The following is a 13,014-nucleotide window of genomic DNA, read 5'->3' as shown; positions in this document are numbered from 1 at the left end:
AGGAGAGTTTTCACTATTCTCTGGTTACTTTCAACCAAGTTTCTATTATCTGTTGTATCCATTTGTGGTAACCACAGAGATATTCTGACCTCGGCTTTTCTCCTTCTACTATTAAAATCTTTCTCCTAGATTTGAGGTACCCCATTTCTGCCAGCGTTCAAACTCCGCGGGTTCTGTCTTCCCTTAGGAATTCGTGTACAGAACAAAAATACATTTTAAACAAGGCGAGTGTAAGCACAGAGATCAGTCGGGGCCACCCGCTCGCGCGCTTCCCCGTGGGCGTTGGGGCATTCCACCCAGCCCAGACTACAAATCCCAGGAGTCCGCGCAGCGACGGTGCCTCGGTGAGTTCTTCCCTCGCTCCGCAGGGGAGCGGAGAAAGGTTCTGGCCGGAGCCGCGAGCTCTAGCTGCTCTGCCGCGGCAGTGACGGAGGCTGGAGGCCGCGCGAAGTGCCTGCAGGGGCGTCGGGAGGCGGATTCCGCCTTCTCTGAGCGCTAGGGGGCGGGAGGAGGGGGCCGGGCCAGCGGCGCAGCCAGCCCCAAAGACAGCGGGCTGAGCGATGGAGGCCGACGGGCAGTCTTGGGCCGGCGAGTCCGTGTCGGGCCCGGGCCCGGGGGGCGGCGGAATGATCCGCGAGCTGTGCCGGGGCTTCGGCCGCTACCGCCGCTACCTGGGACGGCTGCGGCAGAACCTGCGTGAGACCCAGAAGTTCTTCCGCGACATCAAGTGCTCCCACAGTCACAGTTGTCCCTCCTCCCCCGCGGGCGGCGGCGCGGCCGAGCTTGGCCCTGCCGGCGACGTCGCCGAAGCCCCGCTGCCAGCGGGTAAGGACAGGCCCGAAGGAGAAAGGAAAATTGGAGGGTGGCATCTCCGTCAGCAAAACAACCCCAGGAGGAGGCGGCCAGTGGGAGAGGGCCGCGGGGCGGCGCGGCGCGGGGCCTGGGCCTCCGGGATCTGAGATGAGGTGGGAGGATACCTTCTGGGAGAGGTGGCAAGGGATCGCGACCGGGAGGCAGAATTCGAAAAAGCTAAGCGGAGAGTGGGAAAGTTGCTTTGAATTGGGGTGCTTAGTTTGGGGACCAAGCCCTCCCAGTTAGGCATTAGGCTGGGTGTTCCTGGAGTCCCTTAGGACTGCACTGGTATGTGTGTGTGAGCGTGCACGGTTTGGGTGTGTAAAGTGCTTGCAATCCTGTCAAGAGGCAGCCCTGCGAAGATGTCCTGTAAATAGGATTTGGAGTTGCCAAAGAAAAGGATATCTAATGGGTGTCAGAAATTAATTGGTCAGAGATGTTACTTATACTTATGATGAAGGAGTTAAGGAATGCTCTGTTGTTGTTGTTGTTGTTGTTGTTGTTGTTGTTGTTGTTGGGGGTGGAGTGGAGCTGCCCTGAGCCCTTGAAGAACTTGCCCTTCTTGACTTGATCCCCCCCTCCCGCCACCGCCCATGTGTCAGAGGCCCCAGATCACTTTAAATACTGTAAGATCTGTGGTCCTCCTCCATGACTTTTAAACTGCAATTGGTGGGGAACTAGAGGGTTTAACTTTTAGGAAGTTGATGGGAGAAGCCACTGACATTCCTTATGGATAGCTGTATGGGAGACAACCTAACAGCAGGTTTTTATTTCGTGATTCTCAGGCTGCAGTATAGATTAAAATAACCTCAGGAGTGTATTAGAAATGCCATGTCCCAGACTCTGTCTCATGGATTCCGGTTGTTTAACCGTGGTGGGTGGGTCCTAAGAGTCTAATTTAGCAGTCAAAGATGCTGGAGTTATATTATCACTTAAGTTATATTATCACTTAAGGTGAACTTGTCAGTTGAACCCTATACTCTTTGCTACATGTTTAATATCTTAACTTTATCTGAGAATACAGAAGGGCGAGTTTAAAGACATGCTGGTAAGTCCTGATAGGGCCCTCAATGATACTGTTCCTTTGCGCAGGGTAGCAATTTAAAGAGCCCTTGTTTTGGGCCAGCATGGTAGCTTAGCTGGTACATGTACCTGCTGCCAAGCCTGATACCCTGAGTTGATCAGGCGAGAACCTCCACACATAGCCACTATGCATGCACGTGGGCATGCGGGCGCACACACAGTATAGGTATTTTGAAAATATTTTTATTTATTTATTTTTTTTTAATTTTTGGAGACAAGGTTTCTCTGTGTAGCCTTGGCTCTCCCGGAACTAGTTCTTTTAGACCAGGCTGGCTTTGAACTCAGAGATCTGCTTGCCTTTGCCTCCTGAGTGCTGGGATTACAGGTGTGTGCTACCACCACCAGGCAAAAAGGTCAGGAGATAAAAAGCACTAGGGTGACAACTACCTTTTCTGAAGTTGTGCTTTTGACACTTGCAGAGATTGCTGTCTAGAGGTGAGCTGGAGGGGACTGGCCTGCGAGGCTATCGGAGAGCAGTTAGCAAGGCAGCTCTTACTTCTAGATGGACACAGGGTATGCCTAGCAGTGTTTGGAAGCAGCTTCTTCCATCTGAAGAAGCTTTGCTTTAAAATCCCTCTGCTTCTGCCCTCTCTTTAAAATGACTATTTCAGAGTTACTCTTAAAAACAACAACAACAACAACACCCAACTCAGTATAGATTTAATTTAGAGAGATGGAGGTTTTCAAAATTTGAAGCATCTTGGTCGGCTTTTGCTTTCTTTTAAAGGCAAACCTAAGGCATACAAAAACACCTTTGTATTTTGCTTAATTGGCTTTTCTGGTTGACTGCATCGTGATCTAATTTTTGCATATTTAAACTTTCTTCGCCCTTTGGAATGTGCCCATCTATAAAATCCCAGGAGGGCACCGACGAGAGGGCAGGGAACAATTTGGTTTTGTTCCACACCAGGCTTTCCAGTCAGCGCAGAGGGTTTTGGGTTTGGGGGCAAGGCTGCACCAGAGTTTTAGTATCTCTCTCTGCGTCTGGTTGAAGGATGCTGTTGTCCTGGTTATTTCCGTAAAGGTGTTAGAATGTAGAGCCAGTCCTTAGAGGACAATTAGTTCTTTGTGCTGGCTGGAGCTTTTTGGTAAGGTCAAAGTCACTTGGAGGGTGTCTCAACTTTCTTTTGTGAGTGTTGGTTTCTGATTAATAGGACTCAGAACATGACAGAATGGGGCACTCAGTCCTTAACCTCACAAGCCCTCCCCTGCTTAGTGCAGTGTAGTATTTGGGCAACTGAAGATCGGAGACTATAATTTGAAGTCACTGGACTAAAAAGATGGCAGCCTTAGAAAGCAATTTATTACATTTCTTTGTATACCATTCGTCATAATGTATAATGCCATTTTAAAAATGTTTCAGTTTCAACCACAGAGACCTGGGAAGAGCTGCAAACTTCTTTCTTAGTTTGATAGGTTGATATTCACTCAAGTGAGTGCCTGAGATGGGTAGGTTTCCTGTTCCAGCTTGGGCTGTGTAGGTGATGGTAGTGGTTATCTGTTGTTTTTGAGAAGAATTTTGTTTGTACAAAGAAAACTGAAACATAAAAGAAGATTCGTTGATTTGGTTCTCCCTTTGTTGTCCAAGTCATTTTATGTAGCTGTAGGGGGAGAAACCTCTCAATCTGTTGGGGTTTTTTTTTTTTTTTTTTGTTTTTTGTTTTTTTTTTTTTTTTTTTTTTTTTTTTTTTTTTGCTTTGTTATTTGTTTTTTTTCTTCTCCTGCTAGAGCATTCAGAAGCAGTGAGATAAAGGCTTTGAACCCTTTTGGGAGAGGAAGGGTAGAGTCTTACAAAATAGAAGAAGGAAAAGTATCTGTCTTAACTTTATGATCCAGTGGAGGTCCTCGCTATTGCAGTTTGTCTTAATCTTCTCCATTTTAAGACGTTGCAATGACTCATATGTGTCTGGTAGGAACGCTGTTGCTTGTGTTGCCTCCCTTTGGTCTTAACTGATCATAACCATGTTGTGTCACAGCTTCCTCCTCTGGAGTTGGAGGCTGTAATCCTCCTCACCTCTAGGATTGTTGGAGATAATGTTGCACAGGTTTAGAGCAGCCATGCTAAGGCTAGTGAGTAACAGCTGCCTTTTGCTTTTGATACAGTCTCCCTGTGTCTTTCTGGGCTGGTCTTAAGTTCCTCTGTTAAATGATCCCTCTGCCTCTGTGTTCATTGCTAGCCTCACAGTAGCCATTCTTAAATAGACATATGAGTGTCCCCAGTGCCGCTCAGTGTGCTACATATGGGTGTTAAAGAGTCAAGAAACTGAGTGGATGCCAGTCCTTCCCTCTTTCTCCTCCTTCTCCCTCTCTTCCTTTCAACAGAGTTTCAAAATGTAGCTCAGGCTGGCCTCTAACCTATAACCCGGCTTCACCTCCCGAGTGCGGAGATCGTAGGGTGCAGCCTTACTTTGGCTTGCACTTTTCTCTTAAGAAAGACTAGTTATAATTGTCGTCATTACAGAGAACATACAAAGCTCATATTTGTGTGTCTTGGGTGGTGGGTAAAAAGAAGTTGGAGGCCTGAACTTGATCCCCTGAAGAGGAATAATCTCATACAGGATTTATGCCCAGGTAACACATAAAGCTGAGAGGGAAACAGGAAGGTAGAGTGGCTAGATTATAGGCCTATTTATTTTCAAGACAGGGCTTCACTATGCAGCTCTGGCGGTCCTGGAAAATTCTCTGTAGACCATGCTAGCCTTGAACTCATAGAGATCCGCCTGCCTCTGCCTCCCAAGTGCTGGGATTAAAGGTGTGTGCCACCATACCCTCTTGCTTATAGAGCCTTTTTTTTTTTTTTCTTTTTTTCGGAGCTGGGCAAGCGCTCTACCACTGAGCTAAACCCCCAACCCGCTTATAGGCCTTTAAAAATGAACTTTAATCCTCAAATTTTCATAGCTGGTTGCTTCTTGTTATCCTATAAATGTGTTTTTCATTATTCTGTGGCCTCTTTTGGTTACTCTTTTGTATAGATGGGTTGATGGAATTTTAGGAGCAAGGCACTCCACTGAGACGGATGTCCTGGCAATCTGTATCAAAGTTTAATCTGCAATGGCACTGTGCCTGTGACCCCAGCACTTCAGGAGGCTGAGGCAGGAGGATCCTGAGTTCATCAGTCTGATCTGTATATAGAGTTCCAAGCTAGCCTGGGCTTCATAGTGAGACCCTGTTTCAAAAGTCAAAACAACAAACAAAAAAGGATCAGGTTTATCTTACTGCATGATGTGGTAGTCATACTGCTCATCTTACAGAGGTGTGACACTTACAGAAAGTGCTCACTACCGCTTGGATTTAGATCTTGGATTAGATATACTGTGGGACAGCGCTGTGGCTGGAGACTGCAGGTAGGCCCAGCTCTCCAGGCTTCAGTTCCCGTTCTGCTGCTGTGGCTCCTTGTGCTTTCCTACCTGGCTTGGGAATGCAAATGCACTCTTCACCCAGACGGTTGCAAACGAGCCCTAATTTGGAGCCATGCTTTACTTATTCAGTGAAGAAGATGTGGCACGGCCTCCTCGGGTCTCCCGAGTGCTGAGATTATAGACTTGACATGCCCAGCTTTAGTATTTATTTTAATCTCCTAAGATTATTCTGGATACACTATTTTTAAAAATCTGTGGACCATGTAGTAAAAATCATTTCCTATGTGAGTACACTATATTTACATTATTTCAACTCCTCCCTCTTCTTCCAATGCTTTTATACTTCCCCCATATCCTCCCGTCAAATTCAAACCTATTTCCTTTTCTAGGCAACACACACACACACACACACACACACACACACACACACACACACCTCCTGTAGCAGCTAGTGTTCCATATATGTTTGTGGGTTTAGGACTGACCACCTAGGCTTGGGCAACCTATCCTGCTTGTCTCTGAAAAAACTGACTTTCTCTTAGCAGTGAGGCTGGGTTCTTGTAAACCTTTCCCCATGTCGATGTGTTTACTGGTGTGGTCTTGTGCAGGTCTCATGCAGGCAGCCGTATTGTTGAGTTTGCATGTGCAACCATGCCCAGCATCTGCAAGGACTTTGTGAAGAAAATATGTATTCAAGGGCTGAAGAGATGGCTCAGCAGTTAGAGCGCTGGCTGCTCTTCCAGAGCCCCCAGGTCTGATTCCTAGCACCCATGCAAGGACTCATGCTCTCCTGTAACTCCGGCTCCATGGGATCTGATGCTCTCTTCTGGCCTCAAGTACTGCACACAGGTGGTATTTATACATACATACATACATACATACACACACACACACACACATACACTCATATAGAAATTATAATTAAATAAAATCTTTAAAAAGAAACCGTGTGGTTAAATAAAAATCCAGTGTGGTTATTGATTTTTGCCTGTGAGCTCACTCTTCTCCCATATTGTTTCAGTAGACTAAGAGCGTGGTAAGTGCGCTGTAGGAGCAATCTTTCGGTGTTGAGAACGTTATACAGCAGTAGACACTTGCTTAGTATGTGCAGGGCCCCAGGACGGCGCCTTAGCACTGTAAAACAGCACAACTGTCCTTTAAAACTAAAACCTCGAAACTATGGTATTGAAGTAAAGGAAAACAGAAGTTTCACATCGTGCTCACTGCTTGATTCCTACAGACCTTGGTTGTAGTTCTTTCCTGCATGATAGCTATAAGAATGTTCGTCTTCCTCTGCTGACTAGATTGTGAGTGTCTAAGGAGAAAGACTGTCTTTGTGTCTGTGTCCCTGGTCCGATAGTGCTTATGGAATTGCTCTGTATATAATGGGCAAATCCCTATTAAATTATTTCCATTTCTGGTAGATGCTAGAATGATGTCATGAGATCAAATGCAATTTAATTTTCATTTTGGAAGAACATTCCCACACACGTGGAGTTTGGAGTTTTGTAGAATCATCTGTGTTTTACTATTTTAATCCTATGTGCTTTGGATAGATGGTTATGCTTGAGGTCCCCTCTTCTTTTTTTTTTTTTTTTTTTTTTTTCAGAGCTGGGGCCCGAACCCAGGGCCTTGCACTTCCTAGGCAAGCTCTCTACCACTGAACTAAATCCCCAACCCCTTCTTTTTTTTTTTTTTAACTTAAAAACTTTTTATTGAACATGTTAGCAAAAGAGCTTTATTCAAAAGACCTGACAGCACCGTGTCATCACCAGGCCCTGCATTTCTGCTTCCTTTGCTTCCACTTTCTCAGCTGTGGCAGCAGTGGAGAGGGCGGGCGGGCCTGTCCGCTGGCCGCAGCAGCTTCTGGGGCAGACCCACCAGTCCCTATTGACAGAGAATGTTTCCAGTGTTCCTTGTTGTTTGTTTTTGTCCGAGGTGGATTCTAATTCTGTTGCATGCTGGGGTGGTCTTAAACTAAGCTTGCGTGATCCTGCTACCTTAGTCTCCTGAGTGGCTGGGACTATAGACATGAGTCCCAATATCAAGCTGGGCTGAAGTTAGAGTTCATGTCCTATGCAAATTGTTTTCATGTCCCAGAGAATGATTTCCATGCAGTACCAACTAGACCAGAGTGCCATCACTGTATGAGAAGTAAGTTCTTAATGTTCATGCCCTCAGCAACCCTTTATGGAAGCCATCTGACCTAGGGGCCTGAGACTAGGCATTCCAGATTGCAGTTAGGAAGGACAGTTAATAACATTTCACCTGCAGAGGATCTACAGACGTGCTGCCTACATAACAATCGCCTGCCTCGGAAGGGGTGGAGTAGAGCATACAAACCTGAGGACCTAAACCAGGCATGGTGGCACACACCTTTAATCCCAGTACTTGGGAGGCAGAGGAAATAGATCTCTGTGAGTTTGAGGCCAGCCTAGTCTTCATAGAGAGCTTCAGAATGGCTAGGGCTATGCAGAGAGACCCTGCCTCAAAAACAAAAGAAAGCAAACAGAAGACTGAAGACCCAGACTCCATATGGTAGAAGGCAAAACCAATTCCTCCTGTAAGTTGTCCCCTGACCTTTTACAGGTATGTGCACAGTACATAAATAATTCATCCTCTCTCTCTCTCTCTCTCTCTCTCTCTCTCTCTCTCTCTCTCTCTCTCTCTCTCTCTCTCAAACACACACGCACAGGCACAGGCACAGGCACACGCACAATGACATTGATAAAGACTTGAGGGATGGAGGTTGGCTCAGTAGCAGAGAGCGCTTACCTGATTGCAGGGCCAGGATCACTTTAAAAGGAGTTGAGGTATTCTGACACTCGTGGGTAACGACTGTTATGCTTGTGTGGTCTAGTGCAAAATTCATCCCATCCCATTACCATTAGGGAGCCTCCCATCTCCATCTTTCTTAGAAAAATGTGAGACTTCTTTGGAAATGTGGGTTCCCTGCCCATAAGGGTACAAGACCTAATGTGGGTTTGCCCTGCATGTGGGGAACAGCATTCAGGACAGTGGGTACTGCCTCTGTGTGTGTGTGTGTGTGTGTGTGTGTGTGTGTGTGTGTGTGTGTGTGTGTGTGTAAGGTGTCTTTTTTTATCTCCTGGAACTGGCTGTAGTCCCTTGTGGGGACACCTAGGCTCCGTACAGGCCCTTTCTGGACTTGAAGATTTAGTTCTTTGGTGGTCTTGGGCTCATGGAAATTGAGACCTGACAGAGACCTAGCAGTGGTTGTTCTCTTCTTGTTTTGAGCTGTATTAAAAATGGTTTTTGTGAATGTGCCTCTGACATTTAGATCAAAACACTGAAGGAAAGTCAGCCACAGCATGGGGGACCATCGGCATCCCCTCTCCTCATTCGTAGGGTCAGTCTCACACAGTACACTTTCGGCTGGCTCTTGAGTAATGTGAATGGTGTGAGTGTATTCCCCAGCTCTGAGCCACGTGGCTGTGAGAATCCTCCGTCCAGGCTCATTTGGAGCTGTGCTTCTGCTCCCTGGGGCACTGTTCTCTGGGCAGGAAGATGAAGTGAGACGTAAGAACTGCCTTGCTTTTCACATGTCTAACTAATTGATAGGTCGGAATTGTTCTGAAGAATAATGTCTTGGTTATGTATTCATAAAAGCCTTTGATTTTACAATACATTTCTTTTCTTAAAGTGCCTTTTATCTCTTTACTTGGATTCATGTGAAGTATCTAAATTTAGATTAATCAGATTAAGAGCTTTAATGCCTTACTTATATCAGATTGACTCCACTTTGGTGGCTTTTATCCAGTCCAGAGAGTAAGGAGAGAATTTCCCAAGATTCCCCCATCCCTCTCCTCTTTTTCTCTCCTCTCTTTCTCTCATTTCCTCTGACTCCACACCCCTCCCCCACCCCGACTTTGCAGAGCCCAGATGCAACTAGGTTACAAGACTTGTTTCTATGAAAACTATTTCTGTTCAGATTAGAGAGACCATAGCTGGGCTTTTCTGAGCTTTCTCTTTAGGACTATTCTGTAAAATACACTTTGGCTTTAATGTTGTGAGAACAGGAAGGACAAGGAAGGCTGTGGAGAACAGTAGCTGGTAGGGGCAAAGTCAGTCTTAGTTTTTGGCATACAAGGCCCAACGCCCCTCTGAGAAAATGATTTCATTTTCTCTTGAAAGAACAAGTGACCTTCTCTCTGGTGCTTATTCCATGGAGAGACATAGACATTCCTGCTAGTCTAACCTGGAAACGCTGCCTTATTGAGTGTGGAGGGAGGATGCCTTACTCCTCGGGGAACAGAGGGACCACCTGCAGGCCCTGTAAGGTCAGCTTCTCTGCGGGCTTCTTCACTAATGAACTTGTAAGTAGGCCTTCTATTATGGATCTGGATTCTAAGTTTCATTCTGAACAACTTAGATCAGAGCCCCGAAAACACTCTGTGCCCCCAAAGAGGGAACAGTAAACCAAAGGAAGATCTAGAGGGCAGGAATGAGAACAAGGAAGGAACTTGGTTTATTGGTTGGTTGGTTGGTTTGAGACAGGGTTTCTCTGTGTAACAGCCCTGGCTGTCCTGGAACTCCTTTCACAGGCCCACGCTGGGTCCCAGCTGCTAAAGAGGTCTCCCTTTTTCTTTCCAATCCAGGACAACCTCTGATTTCAGAGGTCTTCCCGTAGTATAACTTCAGCCATTCATTCTCCAGCAGCTGGGCTGGGGCTTTCAGTGGGAGCACTGACTGTGTGCTTGCATTTCAGCTTTTTCCTTTCCAAACACCACTCCTTCCATCACAGTTCCTTTTCCCACTCGGTCCCAAAGATTCTAAAACTTGGGCTACCTAAACATGTGTTTCTGTAAGGCGGGTGTCTGCTGTATAATTCAGAGTCTTTTGTGTTTAGTGGATACTGGGAGAGTTCCCTAGAAATGATAATGTGTTTCTTGTCTAGAACTTTTTTCTCTAAGCTCCTGGGAATTGTTTCCGGTTTCAGTACTTAGAAGCTTGAGCAGAAAGACTATATAGCATTTCTTTTTCAACTTAGGATCCTTTTCTCTACTCTTGGCACATACATAATGTAATGTGAAATGTCATTACTCATTTTGGAAATGTGTGTTTGTGTCATGGATCCTTTTAGTTAATTATATAATCTATTTAATTTGCACTTAGACAGAACTTATGGTACCTTGCCATAAAAGCACATATTATATATAGAAGTTAAGTTAAAATGAGATAAATAGATAGAAAGACAAAAGAAAACAAAACAAAACTCCTGAAGTGTGGTTGTGGTGGCATACACTTACAACCCTGACAGTAGGAACATAGAGGCAGGAGGATTGTTAAGTTGGAGGCCAGCCTAAGTTATAGAATGAGACATGTCTCAACCAGCTAAACAACTAACCAACCAACCAACCAACTAACCAACCAACCAACTAACTAATCAACCAACCAACCAAACAAACAAACAAATGAACTGCGGGAAGAAGTGTGCTTGGGCACCAATTAAGACTTGAATGATCCTGAAGTCTTTGTCAGTGACACCTTTCCTTCTTTATCTCAAGGGTCATAACCCAGTATCCTGTAGTAAAACCAGGTTAACAAGGTCACGGTGCAATGATGGCTTGAATTGGAGTTTTATGTGCATGGAGCTTCATAAATGATGGCCCCAAATCTAGGGAACGTGATTGTAGTGCTCAGGGTTTGGTGAAGAGGAGACAGCTGTTAGGACATTATGGGACATGATGTAATAGTATAGAGAAGAGACAGCATGTCTATTCAGTTTTTACATAGCCCTGTTTACTCTCAGCACAAAGCAAGACAGTGCTGAAATCAAGAGAAAAATAAAGTATGGCAGCTCACATCAGTAATCACAACACTCAGGGGCAAGGCAGGGAGATTGCTGTGAATTTAAGGCCAGCCTGGGCTACAATGAGAGAACCTGGCTCAAGAAAAGGAAAAAAGGAATGATTTTCTATCTTTTATGACTGGCTTCAGATGGAGGATTTCCCAATTTCCATTGCTGCCTGGGTGAAGAAAATAGTGAATTCTATGAACTCCTTTGGAGAAGGGTAGAAAACTGGGAGGCAGAAGAATCAGGAGAGGGGCTCTTTTTCAGAGGCCTGTCAATCTTTAAATTGAGGTACTCAGCATGGCAAAGTGCCATATTTTTCGGCAGTCTATTCTGGGTCCCTGGGTCCCAGCAAGACGCAGTAGTGTAAAACGGTGATAGCAAGAGTCATGTTGTTCTAGGTAGTACCGTGAGCTGATGGTCCCTGTCCTTTGCTCGCCATGAGCACAAGTGATTGAAGGGCTGTGTGTGGGTACAGCCTGTTTGCCATTTCTGCAAATATAACCCAGTGTACCTCAACAGGGCACTAGTGACATAAAATGTCACTTCTCTTTTGAGGATTTATACTTCAGATTCAGACAGTAGCACACCCTGGCTGGTGGGAAGACCGTTCAGAATGTCTTAGAAAAGCATCTGCAGCTTCCTTTTAGAAAAGGGATTCCAGGAATCTATAGCAATCACTAGTGTTTTTGAGTGTGCGCCAGTCAAAAGTAATTCTGCTTATTCGTTTATTTATTTATAAGATTTACCAAGTGTAGTGACACATGCCTTTTATCCTAGCACCGAGGCAGGTGGAGTTTTGTGCATTCGAGGCCAGCCTGGTCTACATAATGAGTTCCAGGACAGTGAGGGCTACAAAGTGAGACCCTGTCTTGAATCCTGTCCTCGCCCCCTCAAGGATTTACTTTCATTCCTGTACATTCTGTGTGTGCCGTGAGTCTCAGGTACCTGTGAGGCCAAGGAAGAGCTTGGATCTCCTGGAGCCAGAGTTCCTGCTTTGTTTGCTGTGAGTGTTGTGACATGAGGGGTTCTGAGATTGTAAGTTGTCTGACAGGAGGGATGGGCCCTGACCTCATGTCCTCTGAAGGGACCACCGGAGCCGTCTCTCCAGCCCCTGTTTGTTTTTATATAGCTTCTCATTACAGCCCAGGATGGCCCAGACTCTGCCTTACTGCCTCCACTTTCCTAGTGCTGAGATTGCAGCGTGAGCCACCATACCACGTCCTCAGCTTTATTCTTCATGGTCTGGAGCAGCATTCATAGGGTCTATATTAGTTTGTTTTAAACTGAAGTCCTGTAGTTACCAAATCTTGTTTGTTTAGCCCTGGCTTGGGAAATGGCCAAGGTTGGGGCATCGCCTTGTGTCACAGTCGAGACCAAGACAGCTCTGCACAGCCCGGCCTTTACTTCTTAGATAAGTGCAGAAGCCTGAGCGTGCGCGCTCTCTCTCTCTCTCTCTCTCTCTCTCTCTCTCTCTCTCTCTCTCTCTCTCTCTCTCTCTCAAGCCTTTATTTTCTAATTTATAAGTGTGGACAAAAATTATCTAGTAGAATCAAGTACATTGAGATGAGGCAAATAGATGGGTGTAGAAAGAGATGAAGAATACTATCTAGGACAAATACACGGGATAGCTTACTCCTTTGTGCTTCTTCCTCCTAACTTGCAACCTTTGTTAGAAGGAAATTCAGTCAAGCTAACTCTGTATTTAAGAACGATCACCATGAAGAAAGGCAGAGAGATTAAAGCCTTGGTTTGCACTTAGGACAATTTGATTTGAGTTTTCCTGCAGTCAGAGTTGGCAGGGTTAACGTGCGCCAGCTGAGAAGCCTGCTGCTACCTTCTGGCAGCCCATATGCAGATGCTGCTGTATTAATTACCAGAGAAAACCCGATAGCTCACAAGTCCTGT

At 45.6% G+C, this 13,014-nt stretch overlaps 1 protein-coding gene across 2 annotated transcripts in view; it reads left to right on the top strand.

The window, feature by feature from the left end:
• Nucleotides 1-490: 490 nt before the first annotated feature.
• The window catches only part of Dstyk (dual serine/threonine and tyrosine protein kinase), a 47,699-nt gene continuing 35,175 nt past the window's right edge, over nt 491-13,014 (top strand). The window contains exon 1 of one of the 2 annotated variants that reach the window (XM_032914758.1): nt 491-825. In XM_032914758.1, the coding sequence (XP_032770649.1) occupies nt 561-825 (265 nt within the window). In that variant the 5' untranslated portion in view covers nt 491-560. Of the gene's footprint in view, nt 826-875; nt 966-13,014 lie in introns of those variants that run through there. The other variant, XM_032914760.1, reaches the window with a different exon arrangement.

The sequence above is a fragment of the Rattus rattus genome, chromosome 10, assembly GCF_011064425.1.
Source record: "Rattus rattus isolate New Zealand chromosome 10, Rrattus_CSIRO_v1, whole genome shotgun sequence".
In the NCBI taxonomy this organism is placed as follows: domain Eukaryota; kingdom Metazoa; phylum Chordata; class Mammalia; order Rodentia; family Muridae; genus Rattus; species Rattus rattus.
This window is presented reverse-complemented; position numbering and strand designations above follow the sequence as displayed.